The sequence below is a fragment of the Aquarana catesbeiana genome, linkage group LG03 (genome assembly GCF_042186555.1).
Source record: "Aquarana catesbeiana isolate 2022-GZ linkage group LG03, ASM4218655v1, whole genome shotgun sequence".
NCBI lineage: Eukaryota > Metazoa > Chordata > Amphibia > Anura > Ranidae > Aquarana > Aquarana catesbeiana.
The window spans coordinates 568,120,431-568,145,810 of record NC_133326.1 but is presented as its reverse complement, the minus strand read 5'-3'; the positions used below and the strand labels follow the sequence as shown (position 1 = coordinate 568,145,810).

The 25,380-nt window shown below is 43.3% G+C and overlaps 1 protein-coding gene across 1 annotated transcript; it reads left to right on the top strand.

Moving 5' to 3' along the window:
- ADCK2 (aarF domain containing kinase 2) lies at positions 1-25,380 on the top strand. Its single transcript, XM_073621845.1, has 8 exons — positions 1-1,161; positions 4,426-4,572; positions 8,568-8,696; positions 8,932-9,027; positions 11,353-11,604; positions 14,363-14,491; positions 20,494-20,547; positions 22,563-25,380. Exons 1-8 carry the CDS (start codon positions 205-207, stop codon positions 22,701-22,703), a joined length of 1,905 nt encoding a protein of 634 aa, XP_073477946.1. The 5' UTR covers positions 1-204; the 3' UTR covers positions 22,704-25,380.

Below are 25,380 nucleotides of genomic sequence, written 5' to 3'. Positions count from 1 at the left end.
GTACGTGTCGTCACTGTAGGCGGGGCCTCCTGCTGTCATTGGGCAGGGATGTTCTGTACGTTGCATTCTTAGATCGTTGTGTTTTGATCAGGAGCACGGGTCACGTGACGGGCAGGCTCAAGAAATAAGAGACAAGGGAAGCGCTGATCGGTCTGTGTCTTCCTCAATGGAGGCTGCCTAGGAAGGAAGGAAGCCGATCTCCTAATGCCTGTCTATGACCCGGCTCCTGTAATGTCACAGGCTTTGCACGTGAGAATTGGCTTGTTGTGTTGCAGCAGGATCTGCTGTCTCAGAAGCTCCAGGAATGTATCTAGGTGGAAGGAAATGGCAGTTCATTATCAGGGAAACATAATCAAGCACAGCAGGATTAAAAGCTTATGGAAGATCTCATTGATGTGCCTGGGCATCAAATATGTGCCAGCAGAATGTGAGAGACTATACCAAAGACAAGTACCAGCAGAGGTGGCCATGGCCTCACTAGGTCATCAGAAGTCTGAAGATAGCCTCCTAAAAAAGACCACATTCGTTGTGCGCTTGGTTGTGCGGTCTTGCGTCCTCTTCCTGAAATTTGGACCGCTCTTACTAGCCTATCCATTTACATTCTTTTCAGACAGATTTTATACCCTGTGGCTTCATCTACTGCTGAAGGCCACCGAGTCATCGGGGCCAGCTTGCATTAAACTTGGCCAGTGGGCTAGCACTCGAAGAGATCTTTTCTCTGAAACGTTCTGTGCCAAATTTTCCAGACTTCATGTTAAGGTGGCACCGCACCCTTGGGGTTACACTGAGTTTTGCCTGAAAAGAGACTTTGGAGATAACTATGGACAAGTGTTTACATTTCCAAGTAAGGAACCTGTAGGTTCTGGCTGCGTTGCTCAGGTGTACAAAGCCTACGCTGACCTGTCTGTTATTGACGCTATGGAATCGCAATCCCTGATAGGAAGCGCTGGGAGTGACTATGGCTTTGAGGCATGGGAAGTGGCGGGGCTTGGTGCAATTTTCAGGCATCTAGGGAAAAGGGGGCCATCTAATCATGATGCATTAGAAGATCAAGGAGATACTGATGGAACCTGCGATATCCAAAAAGGAGAAGACCCATATCCGTCATCCATAAAGCGATCAGTGGATGATGCTCATCGCTTGATTCCTGTCGCTGTAAAAGTAAGGCCAAAATCACCAAATAGTGACCAAAAGTACAAAACCTTTTCCATGGCAGAATTGATGAAACTCAGTTTCATGGCTGCTTTTACTCTGTGTTAAAGGCCAACTCAAAGTGAAACCACTGCATTTTATTTCCAATTGTATTACTGTTGGGGAATTTCACCTCACTTCCTGATTTAATGGCCACACAGGACATGAGAAAATCTCCCCAGCATGGGCAGAGACAGCAATGAGAAGCTGAAAGTGTTTCTCTCCTCCCTCTATTTCATAAAAAAATATTTAACCTTTTTTTATTAGTCTACTCCAGGGGTCTTCAAACTCTCTAAACAAAGGTCCTTCAGACTTTAGAGGGGCCGGAGTGTGTCCAGGCATCAGTGGGGTGTAGACTATGCCCCATCATTGGTGTCAGTGGGAGGAATAGTGCCCCATTACCGATGTCAGTGGGTGGAATAATGCCCCGTCATTGGTGTCAGTGGGAGGAATAGTGCCCCATCATTGGTGTCAGTGGGAAGAATAGTGCCCCATCATTGGTGTCAGTGGGAACAATAGTGCCCTATCATTGGTGTCAGTGGGAAGAATAGTGCCCCATCATTGGTGTCAGTGAGAAGAATAGTGCCCTATCATTGGTGTCAGTGGGAGGAATAGTGCCCCATCATTGGTGTCAGTGAGAAGAATAGTGCCCTATCATTGGTGTCAGTGGGAGGAATAGTGCCCCATCATTGGTGTCAGTGGGAAGAATAGTGCCCCATCATTGGTGTCAGTGGGAAGAATAGTGCCCCATCATTGGTGTCAGTGGGTGGAATAATGCCCCATCATTGGTGTCAGTGGGAGGAATAGTGCCCCATCATTGGTGTCAGTGGGAAGAATAGTGCCCCATCATTGGTGTCAGTGGGAGGAATAGTGCCCCAATACTGGTGTCAGTGGGAGGAATAGTGTCCCATCGTTGATGTCAGTAGGATGAATAGTGCCCCATCATTGGTGCCAGTGGAAGGGATAGTGCCCCAAGGGGTTGATAAAGCCAAGTAAAGGGCTGCATCTGGCCCCTGGGCTGCAGTTTGGAGACCCCTGGGCTATACCCTTGGTGGAGAGAGTCGGCCCACTTCATTTATCTCCTTTGGGCCGCATACACAATGTGGTAAAAGCAAGCAGTTGAGCCAAGGTTTTACCACCTCTACCTCTGTCCACCTAAAGAAGGGCATGCAGTTGCCCAGGGCTGTACACATGCAGCGGCCATAATGCTGTGCTTCACGGCCGAGCAAAATGAAACAGTATGTTGCATTCAGCAGGCGGTACCACCACTGAACACGACCCATTTAAGTGTATGGGACTCCACCACAACCTCCCTGTAATCGTGTACAATGTACACAGTTGCAGCGCAGTGCTGTGGCATTTACAGGGTTAAAACAGGTGGTGAGAAGACAACATATGGCCTCCTCACCACCTGTCAAACACCTCTGAGATGCGATCCACCATGGAAGGGTTTTCAAAGGGGTGACAGGAGCTACTGCATATAAGAACAAGCCTTTAGATATCCTAAAAATGATGTAGTGCATGTGCCTGTCTGATAGGTAGGTATGTATGTGATAGGTAGGTAGGTGCTCAGATTATATAGTTTTGGTAAATCTAAAGTTGATTGTGAAAAGATTGTATGGTCAGATTGTAACCTGTATGGCAGGGGTGTCCAAACTTTTTTCAAAGAGGGCCAGATTTCATGAAGTGAACATGCGTGAGGGCCGACCATTTTGCCTGACTTTTAAAATTAAATGCAAATGAAATATTTTATGCAAAGTTTATTGCAAATGGAATACTATTCATGTCGTAACATTGATGACAATATATGATGATATATAATATATATATCTTCTCTTCTCAGGGTAACAATGAGCTCAGGCGTGTCATGTTTAAAAAAAAAATTATATATATATCTCTTCTTTAGTCTCTGACCAATCCCCAAGCACCTCTCGGTGTAAAGGATGAGCTTGAGCGTTTATTATTTTTTTAAATAATAATCTTTTCTTTAGCCAGCCTAATCCACCAGTGCCTCTCACTGACTGAAAGGATGTGGCCCCCACTTGGAATTTACATATATATCCATCTGTGCCCCCCCAAGTATATCCATCTGTGCCCCCCCAAGTATATCCATCTGTGCCCCCCTAAGTATATCCATCTGTGCCCCCCCAGGTATATCCATCTGTGGCCCCCCCAAGTATATCCATCTGTGGCCCCCAAGTATATCCATCTGTGGCCCCCCCCAAGTATATCCATCTGTGGCCCCCAAGCTCAAGCATGTTATTTTTTTTTACTGTGAATATACTCATCTTCTTTAGCTGAACAAATCCCCGAGCGCCGTGCTCATTGTTAAAAGTCGATGTGCCCGAGCCTGCAAGGAAGAAAGCTGACAGCGCACAGCGCCACCGCCAATCACAGGCACTGTGACATTTCCCCGATCTGCGGACTGCAGATGCAGAGATCGGGAATAGTCACAGTGCTTGTGATTGGCTCTGCGCGCTGTCAGCTTCATAGCGGCTCGGGCACATTGACTTCTGAACACGCCCAGCCACACCCCCCCGGCTCATCAACAATTAGCCCGGCGCTCAGGGATTTGTTCAGCTAAAGAAGATATATTCACAGCAAAAAAAACATAACACGCTCGAGCTTGGGGGGCCACAGATGGATGCATATGTAAATTCCAAGTGGGGGCCACATCAAACCGGAACGCGGGCCGCAAATGGCCCGCGGGCCGGACTTTGGACATGCCTGCTGTATGGGTACCCTTGGTTTACAGTAAAAGGTATTCCTCAATGGAGCATTGAGCATGTCAGTATGATGCTAACTACATTTAAAGTAAACCCATTACAAATCTAGACATTTCAAACTGAGCATGGTTAAAGTGGACCTTCCATGAAAATGGAAAGTCTTCTATACTGACAGCTCCAAATACTATTGGTTTAAAAATCCATTGAGAAGTAAAGTAACCAATGCTTTGACCTCATCATTGGGATAAAACGCATTCTCAAAGGATTTCAAACATCCAGTTCTCCCAGAAGGCACCCTGCCTCGTAGAAGTGTTGGAAGCTTGACCTAAGTAAGTATTTTTTTTTTTTTACCTTTATTTTTCAATGACATTTTATAACCATTTGTATTTAGGAGGTGGGCCCCATCAGTAAAGCAGACCTTCCATTTGTGTGTAACAGGAATCCGAGACTGAACTGGTCAGTGGAACACTACTTGACTACTCTGTTTTTTCCTTGCTCCCCCATCTAGGTCCTGCATCCAGGTCTTAGACAACAGGTTCAAATGGACCTCCTCCTAATGAAGACCTGGAGCCGACTGCTTGGACTCATCCCTCAATTCAGGTGGCTGAGTGTGACCGAGATTGTGGAAGAGTTTGAGAAACTTATGACCCGGCAAGTGAGTTAAACTGTTAGCAGGGCTGTATTAAGACATCTTGTAGCTCTAAGCATACACGAATGATGAGATTCCCATGTAAATCCTTGCCTCGTGTGCAAGCAGGTTAACTTTTTTTATTTTTTAACTGTAGAGACCGACACAAAAAAGCAGAGAGAGCTCAGCTCAGCTAAGTTGTAAAGAGTCTTCTGACTCCTCTGTACCCCTTCTCCAGTGGCGTCTCCAGCTTTCAAATTTAGGGGGGGCACATGGGGGGACAGGGACAAAAGTAGGGGGGCAACTATAAAATGCATATATATATATATATATATATATATATATATATATATCCTGGGGCCCTTTACTACGACCCCACAACAGGCCCTTTCACATGTTCTGCAGTGAGCTCCCTTCCTACTGTATTGGGGTCCCCCAGGGTGGCAGAAAACAAGAGATATATGTCACCAGCATATCAAGAAAATATAAGGATCCAAAGCAGTGGGAGAACTATCAGGGTTGCAAAGGTTGTCTTGCCTCCGGGCCCTGGTGTTCTGCCACTGTGGGGTTCCCCAGCCTCCTCTTGCTGTCCTGCCCCTGCTATTGACAGCTCTGGTCTGGAATCTCTTGGAATTTACAGGCTGGTCCTCCTGTCCTAAGGACGGGAGAAATCAGTCTGTTTTTTCAGTAACTGAAAGTCCTGGTGGAGTCCATCCTGCAACTCGCTCTTCTCCCTGCCAATGAGGATGCAGGTGAAGGAGCAGATCAGGCGGCCGTGGTTGTGTGAACGCTCGCATTATGCAGTGTCAGCGAGCAGGGGAGGGGGGAGGAATCACCCGCAGGAGCTGACTGGGGACTCTCTCCCTCTTAGACATTGATTTTTTGTAAAAAAAAAAAAAAAAAAATATTTTTTTGGGGGGGGGGGGGGGGGGGGGGCACATGGTGGGGCACAGCATAATGTTGGGGGGGTCAGGGCCCCCTCTGGTCCCCCCCCCCTAGGGTCGCCATTGCCCTTCTCCCCTACAACTCTCTGGCTAAATATAACAAAATAAAGAAGGTGAACACTGTATGTATTATTAAGGCCTGGTGCAGCATCACCCATTGGCCCCCAAGTGCCTTATGGTCAATATCACCCAGACTATGGGCATGTCAATTAAGTGATTTAGTAGCAGGAGTATGTAATAGCTGCCAACCTCTCTAAGTATTTTCCATGGCAATTTGTAGTTGGCTGTAGAACTTCTACCGTATCCAGCCACAATACACATCTGTGCTGCTACTACAAATCTCTGGTGTGATACAGTTACCAGCACCCACATTGGATGACATTAGCAGCTACCGAAAAGGGCAATTTTGTAAACAGCACAAACAATTTTATTTATGACAGATACTTAGATAATGTGCTGAAAATGTACACAGTTCTGTACATATTGTTCATTAAATTCCATTGATTGCCCTAAAGGAGCTTACAATCTAAGGTCCCTATCTCACATACATGCACTGGCCAATTTAGACAAGATCCAGTTAACCTACCAGCATATTTTTTTTAAGAAACCCATGTAAGCACAAGGAGAACATGCAAACTCCATGCAGATACTGTTTCAAACCAGGATTCAAACCAGGGACCTCAGTGCCGCAAAGCAGAAGTGCTAACCTCTAAACCACGGTGCTGACCCTCTTTTTAACAATCTGAGTATTTACTGTACTCAACTTATAGAATCCTACACTTTAAGTGGTTGTGAAGATTCAAGTTTTTTACCTTCATGCATTGTATGCATGAAGGTAAAAAACCTTCTGTGTGCAGCTGGGGGCCCCCCTAATACTTACCTGAGCTCCATCTCGATCCAACGATGTGCGTGACAGTCTCAGCTCTCCAGGGACTCTCGCTTCTCATTGGGCGGAAGCTATTGAGGAGAGAGAGGGGGCAGGGCCGAGTCCTGGCTCTGTGTGTGAATGGAGAGAGCGGGACAGCGCCTGCTCAGATGCCCCCACAGCAAGCTGCTTGCTGTGGGGCCACTCGGCAGGAGGGAGGGGCCTGAAGCATCACCAGGGGACCCGAGAGGAGGAGGATCCAGGCTCTGTGCAAAACCATTTTATTTGAACCTTTAATATCACTTTTAAAGCCCATCTCCGAGTAAAAGCTTATCCTCCTCCTACCCCACTCCCCATTCACTATTTTTTGCAAAAAAAAATCTAAATAGCTTTTTTTCTACTCATCTAAGTCTGCTATTTGTGTCCCTCGATGATGTTGCTTTTTGAAGTCATGACTAGTTGATCCAGCATGGCAGTAGACTGGTCACCATTTTCTGATACCATCAGTTGCTTCAGTCTTCAGAGGACCCATACCCCTGTATAGCCAGCAGAAGCAGTGAAAGCAGTGATGTGGACACCTAAAAAAGGATTCTCCTCCACTGCAAGGAAAAAGATAGAAGACTCAGGACCCAATTGGGAAGATTTACTAAAACTGGTGCCCTCAGAATCTGATGCAACTGTGCATAGTAACCAATCAGCTTCTAACTCCAGTTTGTTCAGTTAAAGTGATTGTAAAGTCTCGTTTTTTTTCCTATAAAAATAATAAACATGTTATTCTTACCTGCTCTGTTGCAGTGGATTTGCACAGAGCAGCCCGGATCCTCCTCTTCTTGGGTCTCTCTTCTGTGATCCTGGCCCCTCCCTCCTGTTCAGTGCCCCCACAGCAGGCAGCTTGCTATGGGGGCACCGGAGCTGAGTGACAGCTTCCTGTGTCCATTCAGACACGGAGCCCCGATCCAGCTCCACCCCCTCTCTCCCCTGATTGGCTAGCTGACTTTGATTGAAAGCAGTGGGAGCCAATGGTTCTGCTACTGTGTTTCAGCCAATCAGGAGGGAGAATCTCGGACGGCTGCGACACTCGTGGACATGGCTGGACAGAGAGGGACCTCAGGTTAGTGTTGGGGGGGGGGGGGGTTGTTGCTGCACACAGAAGGCTTTTTATCTTAATGCATAGAATGCATTAAGATAAAAAAATCTTCTGACTTTACAACCCCTTTAAGCTTTGACAGTGAAACCTGGAAGCTAATTGGTTTACTTTGCACAGCTGTACCAGATTCTGTGTGCACCATTTTTGGTAAATCACCCCCAAACGCTGCATGGGTTTAGAAAGTATTTCTGGAATTTAGAATGGTTCTTTTTTCACTCCAGTCTAGTAACTAGTTGAGAAGGGGTCTCAGAGATTTAAAGCCTAGGGATTTTTTTTTAATTTTGGAAAGCATGTGATATGTTAAAATTTCTGTCAAGTCTTTTCAACAGATTTTTCACCAAGTCAGGAAGGCACGGACGGTAATAAAACCGTAAAGTATATGTAAGCCTTCACTTTGTAAAACCACCCATTCAAAATAGAAATAAAAGTCAAAACATTTGTGTATATATAAAAAACATTCTAAATACCTTTTTTCCCTTTTTAATAAGCGATCCCATTCTCTTTGTTCTCAGCTGCAGAAGCTAGAGGAGGAAAAACAGCAGTACACCGAACTTCCCAGTGAAAGGCTGTGCAGGAGGGAGCAGGACAAGTCTGATCATTGGAGGAGAGCACACTGAGTTTCCAGCACAGTTAGATAACTGACCGCACTGAGTTCTCCTGCCTAGAGTGGTCAGTTTTTAATAGGAAAGTAGAGGGACTGGCAGGAATACCAGGGATTTCACACAAAGGAAGCAATACAAAGAAAATAGGATCCTTTTTTCTACAAGTTCTTGGTATAGCAGGCACATATCAGGAATATGAAGTGTTGGGTTTACATACTCTTTAATTCTAACCCTTAAGCATTGTGGTGTAAAGTTTTCGTCTTTGTCCCTGTTGTGGAGATTTTCCATTGTTTCCTTTCCTGAGAAGTGAGGGGAAATCGAAGTGACAATACAAATCTGACAGAGGCTACAACCCTTCCTTGCTTATTCCAAAATAAAATAAACATTTTTGTCTGTGAGTTGTAAATGTAGAGTATAGGAACCATATAGAATGCATAGAATAAGTTATCCTCTTCTTCCCGCAGATAAATCTCAAATATGAAGCCAGAAATTTGGAAATATTTCAGCAAAAGTTTGAAAAAATTGACTTTATAAAATTTCCCATCCCACTGCGACCCTTTGTCACAAGGAACATCCTGGTGGAGACCTTTGAGGTGAGTATTAGGACAAAGTCTGTGTTGAAACTGACACTCAGAAAGAGTAGGGTTGATTTACTAAAACTGGAGAGTTTGCACCAGATTTTGCACTCTCCAGTTTTAGTAAATTACCCCCACAGAGACTACTACTGCTGCCGGATAACTAGCATTTTCTGGAGAGGTCAGCGATAGCAGCCTTCATCTATCTCTCATGATAGCATTCAAGCTATGACATATCTCTCCTTTGTTACAGGAAGGTGAACCTTTGTCTGTCTATCTCCAAGGGTCAGAGTCTACTCAGATCAAGCAAAGAATAGCAGCAATGGGTGTTGACATGCTGCTGAAGATGGTAAGTGTATGCACACATAAAAGTGTGTTTGTTGGCTGCCTTGCTGAATAAAAGTGCAAGATAAACCTACTTAAGCTTTGAACACATGGGCCGAAAATCGACCAAAATCGACCTGTTCAGCAGGAACCGTCCAACTTTCGGCCCGTGTGTGCAGCTGTCTGTTCTACAGAAGCCGTCTCACCATCATGCTTATGTCGAACGGGCATGTTGAAAAAGTAGCATCGGATCAGCGCTGGCAGCCAATGGCTGCGAGTGCTAATCAGTGTGTTCTGGTGGGGTGGCAGTCCTCCTGTCTGCCAAAAATATATATATATATATATATGTGCAAGTATATAGTTCCTTAAAGCCCAGCTGAGCTTTCAGTATAAATCTGCTAAATATGTTCCAGGTGCATCAAAACAAAAAGAGTGCCAAGTTTTGTTATTCCCCCGTCACATTTGGGCAATCCAAGTAAATTGGGCTGCGTTGCAACCGTGTGTGTATAGTACGTGGTTGCAGTGCAGTGGTGCAGCATTTACAGAGTTTAAACAGGCAGTGAGGAGGTGATACGACATGTCAATTATCCCTGAAAAGTGATCCACTGCAAAAGGCTTTTCAGAGGGGTGGCAAGCACTACTGCATGTGTAAACCTAACCTTAAGCCTCGTACACATGATCGGATTTTCCGACGGGAATTGTGTGATGACAGGCTGTTGGCGGAAAATCCGACTGTTTGTATGCTCCATCAGACAATTGTTGGCCAACTTTCCGTGGACAAATATTGGATGGCAGGTTTATAAATTTTCCATGGACAAATGTCTGTTGGATTTTCTGAGTGTGTGTACACAAGTACGTCGGACAAAAGTCCAAAGTACAAACACACATGCTCGGAAGCAAGGACGAGCCAGAAGCGGTCGGTCCTGTAAACTAGCGTTCGTAATGGAGAATTAACATTCGTGACGCGGCAAATTATGAAATTTCGGAATGCAGCGCACATTCTCTTCTTCTTTATGGGATAATAATGAAGCTGCTTTGCTGGTGATACTGATGGAGTTATTGTAAACTAATTTTCAAAGGCTTTTTTTTCTAGTGATATCAAGAATAATATTATTATGCTTTTTTTATATATATATATTTGGGCAAGTTACCACAACACCATTATCCCGTAGTTTTTAAAATAAAAAATACAACTATGTTGGTGTCCCTTGTCAATTTTACATTGTATTTTTTCAAATGTAACTGCCTACTCCCAAACTGTCATTTGAAGTAAAACAAATAGCCAAGTATTATTCTCCAAAATTTTTTTATTGTGCATTAAAAAAAGACAACAAATAAAATTAGACATGCTATCTGCCAATAGAACTTAACCAAAAAGTGCATTCTATGCATCCAAAAATATATAAAATATACCAAATCAAATCATTATTCAACCAAAAAAATAATGTCAAAGCAATAACTCCAAGGCCAATAATAAATAACACGTTATCTCCTCCGATTCTGCAACATGACTGGTTGACAAACGACCGTTCAGAAACAAATCCGAAAAGCACAAAATGAAAAGTGCGAAATGAAAAGCGCGAAATGAAAAGCGTGAATCAACACTCACCAAACTTCTACTAAAACAAAATTAGCAGAAGAAACCCAAAGGGTGTCGCTAAAGAGCTGAAAAACCACCTAGTACGTCACTACTTTCATGATTGTTGGCCAACAATTGTGTGCCATGTGTATGCAAGACAAGTTTGGGCCAACACCCTTCGGACAAAATTCCACGGTTTTGTTGGCCAACAATCCGATCGTGTGTACGAGGCTATACAGTCTGTTTTCTTTAGAAAGCAGCCACAACCTTAGTAGAAAAGCCTGACTCTGCCAGCATGCTACAGAGAAGGACCCTTGCTCTCTGTGTGGAAGCCGTGGTCTTTCTGCAAAAGTCCGACACACCCACTGCCTAGTAATAGCTAGAATTTTTCAATCAGCATGTACAATGAGATTAACTGATTACAGTGCTAGCTTGGCAGGGGGCTTATTGGACCTTTTTAAATGAGACCACTGCTTTCGCACAGGGGAATTTTCGCTACAACATGCTGGCAGGAGACAAGCTTTTCTACTTAGGCTGTGGCTACTATATATTTATACATATATAAATCTAATAAAATAAAGTTTATAACACACTCATAAAGATAAAATATGATCACAAATACTATAATAGCTGAATTTATTCTTTTTGTGTTGACTAGCTGGATTGTGTGCTGGGGAATTTTCGTATCATGGATTGACCATAGACAAAGAGAACATATTGTAGAATTATTTTGCTCAAAGTGGATAGTCATGTTGAGTTTTTGCCTTGCAGGTATTTGTGGATAATTTTGTCCACGCTGATCTGCACCCCGGTAATATTCTGGTACAGGGGGCTCAGGAGTTTACTTCAAGACAGGCTGAGCGGACCACGTTGGTAGATATGTGCGACACGCTGATTGTGAATGTCCACCCCAGCCGCTGCCCTCTCCGCCTGGTGTTGCTAGATGCGGGAATGGTGGCAGAACTGCAGGAGAGAGATCTTGAGAATTTCCGATCTGTGTTTACTGCGGTGGTCCTTGGGCAGGTGAGTGGTGGGCTGGAAGATCTGATTATTTTGTCAGCAGCAATGTACAGTGATGTTTTTTTTCTGTTCATGAAATCCAAAAAAAATAAATCTTTAAAGGGCATATAAATGTGATTTTTTTTTTTTTTCTGAAATTTTGTATGTGTAAATCTTGTCCAATCACCCAGGTAGATCAAATTCTTGATTCATATATCTCACCTACCATGATGAAATTTTCTCCACGGTGCTTTGTGCCTCTGCTTCTCCCACAGGGCCACAATGAAGGTGTCACTCCCAGTCCCAGCTAGATTCACCAATTATTGGTTTATTCAACTGAGAATGTATCAGGTCAGGGTGACACCATCATATGGCTCTGTGATGGCCCTGTCAGATGGGGGAAACTGCACAATACATGTCCAATGTATCCAATATATATCTCTACCATTCCTAGGAGATAAAAGAATTTAGAATGTGTGAAACACTGAAATATCACTTATGAATTGAGCTGAACATTAAAATTTGTTATGCAGCCAAGAAAAAGAGGAGACTGGCTGTTTGTGTCCTTCAATGGGATTAATGGGCAGGAAGTAGAAATAATATATACAGAATTAGAAGTTATAATGATAACGTATTATTATATTATATAATGATATTAATAAAATAAGTTATATTATAACTCCAGGCAAATAGTGAAATATATACACATGAATGGTTCACCTGCCAAGCTGTGTTTAACCAAACTTGTCATTCAATCACCCCTGCCAGACAGAGTAGAAAGGTTGGTGACCTCAGTGTTCCTCGCCACAGCTAAGCAATGCAGCTTGGTCACCAACCTGCCTCCAGCCCATGATTGGACAGCGAAGGAGGCAAAGCATACTGATAAGGTTGTCTCTCTGCTATCTCCTCCTGTAAACATGTTCAGACTATTGCATGACAGCACCATGCAAAGCCATTAAGCTCTGATTGGCTCCAAAGTTGCCTACAGTCTGATGCATGTACAGTGGCTTGCGAAAGTATTCGGCCCCCTTGAACTTTTCAACCTTTTGCCACATTTCAGGCTTCAAACATAAAGATATAAAATTTTAATTTTTTGTGAAGAATCACCAACAAGTGGGACACAATTGTGAAGTGGAACGAAATCTATTGGATATTTTAAACTTTTTTAGCAATTAAAAAACTGAAAAGTGGTGCGTGCAAAATTATTCGGCCCCTTTACTTTCAGTGCAGCAAACTCACTCCAGAAGTTCAGCGAGGATCTCTGAATGATCCAATGTTGTCCTAAATGACTGATGGTGATAAATAGAATCCACCTGTGTGTAATCAAGTCTCTGTATAAATGCACCTGCTCTGTGATAGTCTCAGGGTTCTGTTGAAAGCGCAGAGAGCATCATGAAGACCAAGGAACACACCAGGCAGGTCCGTAATACTGTTGTGGAGAAGTTTAAAGCCGGATTTGGATACAAAAAGATTTCCCAAGCTTTAAACATCCCAAGGAGCACTGTGCAAGCGATCATTTTGAAATGGAAGGAGTATCAGACCACTGCAAATCTACCAAGACCTGGCTGTCCCTCTAAACTTTCAGCTCAGACAAGAAGACTGATCAGAGATGCAGCCAAGAGGCCCATGATCACTCTGGATGAACTGCAGAGAACTACAGCTGAGGTGGGAGAGTCTGTCCATAGGACAACAATCAGTCGTACACTGCACAAATCTGGCCTTTATGGAAGAGTGGCAAGAAGAAAGCCATTTCTCAAAGATATCCATAAAAAGTCTCCTCTAAAGTTTGCCACAAGCCACCTGGGAGACACACCAAACATGTGGAAGAAGGTGCTCTGGTCCGATGAAACCAAAATCGAACTTTTTGGCCACAATGCAAAACGATATGTTTGGCGTAAAAGCAACACAGCTCATCACACTCAACACACCATCCCCACTGTCAAACATGGTGGTGGCAGCATCATGGTTTGGGCCTGCTTTTCTTCAGCAGGGACAGGGAAGATGGTTAAAATTGAGGGGAAGATGGATGCAGCCAAATACAGGACCATTCTGGATGAAAACCTGTTGGAGTCTGCAAAAGACCTGAAACTGGGACGGAGATTTATCTTCCAACAAGACAATGATCCCAAACATACAGCAAAATCTACAAAGCAATGGTTCACAAATAAACATATCCAGGTGTTAGACTGGCCAAGTCAAAGTCCAGACCTGAATCCAATCGAGAATCTGTGGAAAGAGCTGAAAACTGCTGTTCACAAAGGCTCTCCATCCAACCTCACTGAGCTCGAGCTGTTTTGCAAGGAAGAATGGGTAAGAATTTCAGTCTCTCGATGTGCAAAACTGATAGAGACATACCCCAAGCGACTTGCAGCTGTAATCGCAGCAAAAGGTGGCTCTACAAAGTATTAACGCAAGGGGGCCGAATAATTTTGCACGCCCCACTTTTCATTTTTTTATTAGTTAAAAAAGTTTCAAAAATCCAAAAGATTTCGTTCCACTTCACAATTGTGTCCCACTTGTTGGTGATTCTTCACAAAAAATAAAAATTTTATATCTTTATGTTTGAAGCCTGAAATGTGGCAAAAGGTTGAAAAGTTCAAGGGGGCCGAATACTTTCGCAAGCCACTGTATATATACTAGTACTATGTAAAGATACATTTAATTGTTTTTTAATGACCCCATAACTGGATTAAATGTTTTTGATATGTTTGCTTGGAGTTCATGTTTTGAACATGAAGCTTCATTGCCAAAATATATTAGTGACCTGTGTTGGCTTCTGTAGGGGGAGACTGTAGCCGAACTGATCCTTCACCATGCCAGAGCTAACCAATGTAAGGATGTGGAAGCTTTTAAGTCTCAGATGGCTGAGCTGGTGAATGAAGCCCGGAAGAGTACAGTGTCTTTGGGGAAGGTGAGATTGACATATATGAGAAGAGGACTTTTCTTTGTTAGTAGATTGGGGAAGGCTGGAAAATCAATGTTTTATTGTTGTTTTTGTCCCTGCAAGATTAAAGTAGAATTTCAAGTTAACCCAAACTCAATTTAAAAACACTCCCTCCCACCTTCTAAAACCTATGCTTGCTAACCTGTGTAAGAAAGATCTGTATACTTACCTATTTTCATGCGGTTCCAGGCTGGTCATGTGATCTCCCCTGTGTCAGCAAGTGCCAGCAACGGGAGAGAGGAGGGAGCGCTGACAATGGTTAGTAAAGACTGGAGTGGTGATGTCACCCATATCCTTCAAAGGCACATCTGTTGTAGGTGATCCCTCCTCTTCCCTGCAGTTTTCTCTGGCTGACAACTGGGGAGCTGTTTATGTGACCCAGCCAGAGTGGCATGAAAAATAGGTAAGTATATACATCAGATTATATGTATATGCATTGAGCAAGTATATGCAAGTACACGCATCATACAACACAGGTTAGTAAGTACAGTTGTTAGGAGGGAGAGGATGTATTTTTAAAATTAGGGTTAACCCAGAATTATACTTTGAGCTCATTTCTAGTGACAATGTTGTAATCGGGACAGAATTTAAGAGGAAATCTCCCAATAGCACCACAGGCAGGAATAAAAAATCTGAGAATCTAAGGCCAGGTTCACACATGTGCAGCCGCTGGTTTGTGCCTGGAGTCCGGTGCGTGTCTGTACACTGGTTCAGGTGCGGTTCAGGTACAAAGTTGGGCTTTAAACTTACTCTTATGCACAATGACTAAATATAACTGTGCAATCCAATAGGCACCAGGGATATACCCAGTGCCCGCGGTAATCAGCATTCAGTATCAGGGCGGTCTTTCCTTGCAATACAAGACTGTAATGAAGGGTGTGGCTGTTACTCTGCCAGCACAGAGCACTGGAGTGAAAGGGCGGGATGCAGGATTTTTTTTACTGAGAGAATGGGTACAGGACTATACTGACATAGAAAATGTTTGAAACTTCAATTCGGCTGGCAGAATTGCAAGCTCAGAACTCCAATACATCCTGATTATCTCAAACAGTATTTAAATGATTTGTAAAAATCTGATTGCCTACTAAGGACCCTTTCACACGTGCGGACCGTTCATTAGATCAGTTCAGTCACGTTTTTTTATAATCAGTAGTTGTTAGTAAACATCAATTTTCATCCATTTTCATTTCCGTTTTACCTCCGTTGTCATCCGTGTTACATCCGTTGTCATCCGTTTTTCATCCGTTGTTATCCGTTTTACATCTGTTGTCATCCGTTTTACATCCGTTGTCATCCGTTTTGCATCCGTTTTATATCCGTGTATGTCCTTTTTTCATCCGTTTATATCCGTTTTTTTCCCAGAACTGTATTTAATCAGTTTTTCATGAATTATGGGAATTTTCCCATGATTCTTTGTATTCCCGAGCATGCATTGTGCTTTCCATGCTGCTTTGTGGTTTCAGCTTGCTTTGTGTTTCCTGATTCCTTGCTGTAGTGTACGTGCTTATTTAGAGCAATGGATTTGGTCAGATTTTTTGAGCATGTGACATTATTTGTCATGCTATCTTATTGGAGGAGACAGAAAAGCATGACCAGGAAGATTTCTGCAATAAGACGCAGGTACTAGACATATCCCATGCTGCTCAAGAGGCCCACTGAAGGGTTTTTTGCTCTGCAGTATGCAGATCTGCGACGTTTCCCACAAAGATTTTTAAATTTTACGCGATTGTCTGTACCAACCTTTGAATTTTTATTAGAAAAGTTGCATCCCTGTTTGGAAAGGATGAACATGGATATAAGACGTTGTGTGCCACCAGAGGAGCGACTTTTACTTACCCTGAGGTAAGCCAGCCAGCCTTTCTGCTTGATTATGTCCAGCATAATGTAGGATTCCTTTCATCATTTGTTCTACTCTTCCTAGGTTTCTGGCATCTGGACTATCCTATACGTCCCTAAACCACTACTTTTTGGTGGGAACCTCTACAATTTCTGGAATTGTGCACGACACCTGTCAAGCAATATGGGAGGAGCTTCAGTGTACTGCGATGCCTGTTCCAAATACATCCATGTGGCAGGAAATTGCAATTGAGTTTTGGAAGAAGACCCAATTCCCTAATTGTGTTGGAGCCCTGGATGGGAAACACATCCGAATTCAGATGCCACCTGGATCTGGCTCACAATATTTTAACTATAAGAAATACTTCTTCCTTGTGCTTATGGCAATCTGTGACAGTAATTATAAGTTTGTAGCTATTGGGGCGTATGGACATACTGCAGACTCAAGAGTGTTTACAGCATCAGAAATGGGGAGAAGACTACTTGAGGGCCACTTTCATTTGCCATCAGAAAAACCTCTTTCAGGAACTGTAGGGCCAGATGTGCCACATGTGCTTGTAGCTGATGAGGGATTTGCACTTTCTAGGCATCTCCTAAGGCCTTATGCCAGGCACAATCTAACTCCCCCCCAAAAATTTTTTAACTATCAGTTGAGTCGTGCAAGGCGCCTTATTGAATGCACCTTTGGCATTTTGACCAGCAAGTGGCGCATATTCCATACAACAATTCAACTGAGCCTGGAGAATGCCGAACTAGCTATACAAGCATGTTGTGTCATCCATAACATTATACGTGAGAAAGAAGAAATTATTGTTGAGGAAGAGGACGAGATCGATTTACCTTCTGTGCGGTTTGCCGGACTGCGACCCAACAATTCAGTCGTTACCATGCGTGATACGTTTGCAAACTATTTCATGTCCCCAGAGGGAGAGGTTCCGTGGCAGTATCAACATGTGTAAAAACACTCACCAGGCACTTTATTAGGTACAATTTGCTAGTACCATGTTTGACCCCCTTTTTGTACCCTGCATTGTATTTGTTTTCCCATAGAAAATGGAAATTCAATAGTTTGACGAAATAATACATTTTTACGTTAGCAGTATAGCAGTCTTGTGACCTCTATCAGTGTATGATTAAAGCTTGTTGTTTTCATTCTCCTAGTGCCAACATCGATCATCACTCACCCTAGGACCATCACATTCATTTGTATCAGTTTTTTTTGGTTTATATAGAGTACAATAATAAAATTACATTTTCCATGCAGTCAATTATTTTTATTAATAATAGACAATGACCGCAACAAATATCACAAAAATAATTAAACTATACAAACATATCTTTGTACAAACATATAACACATATATAACATGTAGTGTTTCAGTGCAAACTTGGTGGCCAACTACAACGGGGCAACTTAAAATGGGGATTCTTTAAGGGTCCTGATAATAAGGACTGTGGGAAGTGGAATAGGGAGTGGATGACTGGGAGGAATGACTGTATGAAGTACCCTGTGAACTGGAGGACTCATAGGTGGGTGCCACTTTTGGGCAGTGGTGGCTGGTGCACGTTGGTGATGGGGGTTAATGCCTGGGTGATATGGCTGGTGAAATAAATGTTGTGGAGTTTGCTCACCATGGTATGGACGTTGGTGATGGGTAATGACTGGTGGCATGGGTTCTCCGGACATTGCAGCCCTTATGCACACACCAGTAAAATTAAAGACTGACATTTGAACATCCATTTTACGCTCAGCTGGAACTTTAACTAGATGGTGGTACAGATTCCTAACAAAACTAGCATCCTCGTTATTGGGGTCTGAAAATGGGTCGGTGGTATCAGCCCTTCTTATTGCCCTCATCTCCTCCATAAATGTTAACATGGCTACATCCATGTCACGTTTGGGATGTCCGTGACGTTTCCTGCCTCTCGGTGCGGTAGCTCCAACAGAACGAATCTGAGGGGTGGAACATTTATTAGCACATTTTATTTTGTCAACATTTCAAAATGGGGCATTTTATATAGGATACTTACAGGCACACGTTGTCTTTCAAGCGTGGCTGTTGCTGTCGATTGGGAGGACGGGTTTTCTTCGGGACCTTGCTCGTTAACTCCCATGTCTTCCTTTTGCGCAGGCTGGGTATCCACTGCACCCCCCTCCTCTTCTGTTTCAGAAATGTTGCTGGTGGTACTGTAAAATATTTGTACATAGATGGATTACAGCTCAGTACAGTATAGTTATTACAATACATAGATCCATGTGTGTCATTACCGTTAAAGTGGTTGTAAACCCTTACAGACCATTTTTACCTACAAGTAGGTGCAAGAAATATCTCCTAAACCTACACGGTTTAGGAAATATTTGCAGAAAACACGTAGACAATGGCACCTGGCTAGGTGTGCCGTTTCTGAAGGCGATCGTGCCGTGACTGGTGGCTCCCGCACACATGACGTAATCGTGGCTACGGCCAGTCACAGCACCGGAGCCGCGATACCCGGAAGTCACTCCAGGAGTGATGGCGGCGACAGAGGAGGGGAACGAGGCCACTGCGGGGGCTTCGATCTCAGGTAAGTAATTCATAATGAGCTAGTATGCTATGCATACTAGCTCATTATGATGAGCTAGTATGCTATGCATACTAGCTCATTATGCCTTTGTCTTGTAGGTTTTTTTTTTTTTTTCTATGGTTTACTGCCTCTTTGGAGTATATGATTATTTCGACTAGGCCAAATAATTTAATATAGGGGAGAAATAATGTATTTACTTACCTTCTTAAGTCCATCACACATTTTAAGAAGTCCAGCATCTCAAAGAAGGGGCTTTTTTTTCTGAACGATCCTGCTTCGCTGCGACTTTCTTTAGCTTCCTCTTTCAGCTCCCGCCTATAGCGGTCTCTTAGGGATCTCCACCTTGTCATGATTGAACTGATAGAACTCCAACATGACAATTACGTATACTATTTAAAACCCATATGTGGAATACAGTGGTTTTTACAACAATTTTTGTCAGTTTTACATATAGGTAAGCCTATAAAAAGGCTTCACTAGAAGTACTGTAATTATCTCTGCGCCGTTTATGATATATTTGCTGTACACTGTGGGATGACAACGTGACCAGGTCATGTGGCAGGTGACGTGGCCAGGTCATGTGGCCAGGTCACGTGGCAGGTGACGTGGCCAGGTGACGTGGCAGGTGATGTGACCAGGTCACGTGGCAGGTCACGTGGCCAGGTCACATGGCCAGGTGATGTGGCAAGTGACACGCTAAACAAGGCTCAACGCGGCATGCAAATGCGGCAAAACGGGCGTTTCTAAACGCCGGTTTCAAGCTTCGTTCAAAAGAGTTTGCACCAGCGAAACGTGTACATGGGGCCTAATGTAGGAGAAGAGTGCTGGAATACGAATGGTGAGTTGGACTACAATTATCAGGATGCTGACATATGGTTGCTACAAGTTTAACCATGCCAACCCACCCCCATCCCATAAACTGCTTACCACGTATCCGACGGTGTCTATTACTGAGCGACAACCAGTTTGGTGTGACCTCCTCGAATATTTCTTCCCACGTCATGCTTGTGCTGTTTTGGTCACTGTATTCTGCACTTCTTTTGTCCCATAACGCTGGCCTGGCATGCACAAGTTGGATGAGCTGCTCATGGGATACATTTCTCGCCATTTCTTCACTTTCTCCTCTCTCCAGGCACTTGGCAGCATGTGCTTGTGCATGTGACTTTACTAATGACCACTACCTGGGTCATAGGTTAATTGTAATGTATGCATATTAAATTACATATTTTGATGAAAAACGGATGTCAGCGGATCAGATGTTAACGGATCGTCCGCCAACATCCGTTTTGGTTTTTTTTTACGGAATAAAAATAGGGTTTTCTTCCGTCCAAAGTAACAGAGCTTAACGGAGACGGATGTTAACGGACGTTAGCGGATGATTATCCACTAACATCCGCTATCCCATAGAGTAGCATTGATGTCCATTTTAATCTGTAAACGGATGTATGAAAAAACGGACGAACGGTCCACACGTGTGAAAGGGCCCTTATGCTATTAATGCAACAAAAAATATATCAACTGATTACTGTTTACAAACACCAGATTTCTTATTCCTTATTGTTTTTCAGCTCCAGGTTGCATTGCTGCTGTCTCAGGTGTTCCGGCTTTTGATGACACATGAGGTATTATCTATAAATCCCTTTCATTTTTGCCAGACAGTTTCCTAATGATTATCATATAGCTGGTATCAGGAGGGAAGGTGGTGGTAGTGGGTGGGGTAGGGGGCACAGTTTATGGTGATAAAGGAAATGTCTGCAATTTTATCCATTCCGGGCCCACAGGACTGGTATATATGACCCACTAGTGGGAGAAACAGAAAAAAGATGCTTCCTAATCTACTATTAAAAATGCTAGTTGGCAGGCTGTCATAGTGATTCTCTGTTTTAAATTCCATTTTAAAGTAGAACACGTGGCATAAAAGGTTTAATCTATATACTGTATATTCCTCAATAACAACAGAGGATATACAGTAAATCCACTTTTTGAGCACCAAATGCCTTTGCAAACCCAGATGTTATCTTGTAAAAGTAATAGTGACCGCATTACTGAGATATACATAGCCTGTTCAGAGTGCAGAGCAGTAAGAGAGACCTAGCAAGTCTCACCCACTACAGGCTGCCTACAGAAAATTACAGGAAAGTGCGGAGACAAGACCAGTCACCCTGCAAAGTCAGAAAGCAGCAGAGATTGGTCGTTATTACAGGAATCACTGGATTACTGCACAGAACATTAAAGGTGTTGTAAAGGCAAAAGGTTTTTTATCTTAATGCATTCTATGCATTAAGATAAAAAACCTTCCGTGTGTAGCAAGCCCCCCAGCACCCCCCAACACTTACCCTGAGCCCCTTCTCTGTCCAGCGAAGTGTTCACGATTCCCTCGGCCTTCCAGGACTCTCCTCCTGATTGGCTGGGGCACAGCCACGGCACCATTGGCTCCCGCGGTTATCAATCAAAGTCAGTTAGCCAATCAGGGGATAGAGGGGCGGGGCCGCACAGCAGCTGCGTGTCTGAATGGACACAAAGGGCTGCAGCTCAGGTTGGGTGCCCCCATAGCAAGCTGTTGGCCTGTGGAGGCACTCGACAGGGGGGAGGGGCCAGGAGCAGCAAAGAAGGACCTAAGAAGAGGAGGATCCGGGCAAATCCACTGCACAGGGGAGTTAAGTATAACATTTTAGTTATTTGTTTAAAAAAAAAAAAAGCGAGACTTTACAATATCTGCGGCGGAATAACTGGATACATAACTGACACTTTTTTGGGAACCAGTGACATTATTACAGTGATCTATGCTAAAAATATGCACTGTTCCTGTACTAATGACACTGGCAGGGAAGGGGATAACATCAGGGGTGATCAAAGGGTTAAGTGTGCTCTAGCCAGTGCTTGCTAACTGTGAGGGGGTTGCTCTGACTGGATGAAGACAGAGATCGATGTTCCTGCTTAGCAGGAACACAAGATTTCCATTTTCTTCCCTGTCAGAACGGTAATCTGCCTTGTTTACATAGGCAGATCGCCATTCTGTCTCTCTGGGGAAGGATCGCGGGTGTGCAATCAGCTTGCAATCATGCCTCTGGTGGCGTACGCACACCACCCAGTGGCTATTTCACAAAATGACATACAGGTACGTGATTTCACGCAATGGAGCTGACCTGCCACATTAAATATGTGGTAGGCAGTCGGCAAGTGGTTAAGAAAGGTGAGACTGCACTATTACAGCTATCTAATGTCAATGGAATCAGTTGGATGTCAGTTTGTGAAGCTTCTGAGATTTAGAATTTATTGACAGGAGCATTTGACCTGCAGGCGACCTCCTTCTGATCTGCATTTGAACAAACATTCATCACAGACCATAGACAGTCATATAATCCCTGCTGAAGGTCAGAGATACAGTAGATTGGCTGATCATCCCATTTAGCAGATGTTGGGTGACCAAAAGTCATGAAATCCCTGAGGAGTGGTTTATGCAGCAATGTCAGAAATATCATGCCTCCTACTACCTATACCTTGAAGGCTACAGGGTGGGTAAAGTAGTCAGAGATCTTATTTGACACGTTGTTTTAACAGTAGAAAAATACAGAAGTGCCGTTTCTTTGTACGTTCTACTAAAAAATTGTCAGTCACTGAAATTCTGTGTTTCTAGGTGAAGCTGGAGAGCAACTTTGCTTCTATAATGTTTGCTATTTTAGTCTTGGAAGGACTTGGCCGGTCGCTGGACCCCAAGATTGATATCCTGGAGGCTGCCAGGCCTCTGCTGGTGAAGAGTGCGGTATCCCTTATTTAGCCAATCAACCTACAGAAGACCAAAGCAACATTCTGTTTACAAAGCTCACACATTTGATTGGAATTCTGGTGATTTACAACCAGCGATGCTAGTTTTTTTCTTCATTTGAACCCTAGTTAAGCTGATGTTCAGAACCCCAGGTTAAGCTTTCAGAACCCTAGTTAAGGTTCAGAACCCCAGTTAAGCTTTCACTGATGTGTCCTTACTGGGGAGGTTTACCCTCACTGCCTGTCCAGATGTTTGGTGTAAGACACAACAGTAAGTTAGGGGAAATATCCTATAAAAGAGTCAACATTTAAAACCTGATTGGAACGCCCATCCCTTCCACATTTTATTAAAAACTAGAACTGTCAGCTGGACTTTAGTGTACTGTCTACAGTAGAGAGGAAGCTTGGAGCTCCTGATGCCTAATATAATAAATGTCCTGCCTGGACCTATCCCTTTTTATATATTTCCCTATCATTTTGACACAGTTATGAAAAGCTGAAGGGATGTCCCCACATGGACACTGTAGGCTGGATGCTCAGCCAAGAGATAGGAGGCTATTTTTAGGGAAAGGTTCTGTTAATAGCCATATTGGTAAATAAAGTATATTAAAAGACTTTACTGCTTGACCCCAACACCAACATCTCCCATCTACTGAACTCCGAATAGACCGGGAGGACCTTTACAGCACAAAGTATGGAAACTGAGCATCCAACTTGGCTTTGATCAGTAGAAAATGACTGCACTTGTGTGCCATAATGTCATAAGATATGGAGGATTGCATCACATGGGGTCATTGCGACAAAGGAATTTCCTTGACAACCAAAGACATTAAGGATCTCTGATTAACTTATACTCAGAGGTGGTATGGCTTTTAGTGGTTGTTCTTCAAAGAAATTATAGAAATTATTAGTATGTATATTAAATCAGGCGTCAATGAACATTATAAAAGGAACCCCATCTTTGGCACTGACCCTCAGGCTTTGCACTTCTGATTTACAATACAGTCCAAACCTTATTCCAAAACTGATACAAATATTTTATGACTGCAAGTTGAAACATTGCAACTGTTCGTTCCAGCATGGGACAAACAATGCAGAACATATAATGAACAATGTGAAAGTAGGAATTATTATTATGTGATGTCATGTCTACACATTGATTGTGCCTGTTTGGTTGGATATGAAATTGTCTATGCTTAATGTATGAGGTCAAACTGGCTAATCTTATATGGGAATGAATAATGTAACTCTGTTATTACAAATATATATTTGCAAACCAAACCTTAAAGGAGTTGTAAACCCTCAAGGTTTTTCACCTTAATACATTCTATGCATTAAGGTGAGAAACCTTCTGTAGTGCAGCAGCCCCCCAAAGCCCCCCTTTTACTTACCTGCACACAATCCTCCCATCAACAGGGATGAGCACAGCCGCTCCAGCCACTGTCTCGAGGCCTCATCGGATAGATTGATAGCAGCAGGAGCCATTGGCTCCCACTGCTGTCAATCAAAGCCAGTGATATGGGAGCCGGGGGGCGGGACCGCGTCCTACTGTCTGTGTCAATGGACACAGCAGCAGGACTCAGGAGCGCACCCTTGGGGGGCACTCGAGAAGAGGAGGAGCCAGAAGCAACGCTGGGGGACCCCAGAAGAGTAGGATCTGGGTCACTCTGTGCCAAACCCTGAGGAGGTAAGTATACCATGTTTGTTTTTGTTTTTTTTTAAATGAACCTTTACAACCCCTTTAAGGACCTGTTATGGGCAAATATAGTATAAGGCTGGGTTCACACTATTGCGAATTGGATGCGGTCTACCCGCATCCAATTCGCAATGGCAGGAGATTTTGACCGGCTCTCTATGGAGCTGGTTCACATAGCTCCGCTGTGGCTCCGGTGCAAATTTGCACAGGAGCCCTGTGCGTCTTTTGATCCGTTTCAGGTCCAAATTCAGCCAAAAATTCAGGCTGAAATCGGCCCTGAAACGGTGAACGAGGACGCGTCAGACCCTTGCTTTGAGCCACATGTGAAGATGAAGAAGTGTGAATCCAGCCTCAAAGCTGATCTTCCGGGCAGTTATAAAAGACAGAAATGAATGCAGCTTGGTAATTATTAATACATCTTTATATTTTTATTTAAATGCAAGTAGCATCAGTACCGGAATTTGACTTGATGTCAGACTCTTGTAGTTCCTGTTTAGAAGAACTCGGACTTGTTGAATGAGATACAGCACAAGAAACATATCTGTTGTTATGCATGATAGGAGCATGCCGATAGGAGGGAGCAGAGTGACAAGATGAGCTTATCAGTCTGCTGCCTTCCCTTTTAGGGTCCATTCACACCAGAAACGTTGCATTTACTGCATGTTTTTGCATGCACAGTGACCAGTTAATGTGCATTGTTACACACATTGCTTTTATGTGCATTGCAGTGCATTTTGGTGCATTTCATTTACATGCGTTTGTGAGTGTTTCTGTGCATTTGCAGTGTGGAAAAATGCAGCTTGCTGTACGTTTTTTTTTTTTTTTTTTACTGCACTGCAATCTTTCTCGTATGATAGCAGATCATACGATTTTCGTTTAATCAGCACAGTTGTCGTTTGAAAAAAAAAACACACTACAACACATTCAATTACTTCTGATTTTTTATTCTGTCATATGAGAATTTTTGTAACTTTAGTAAATTCATAATTTTCAA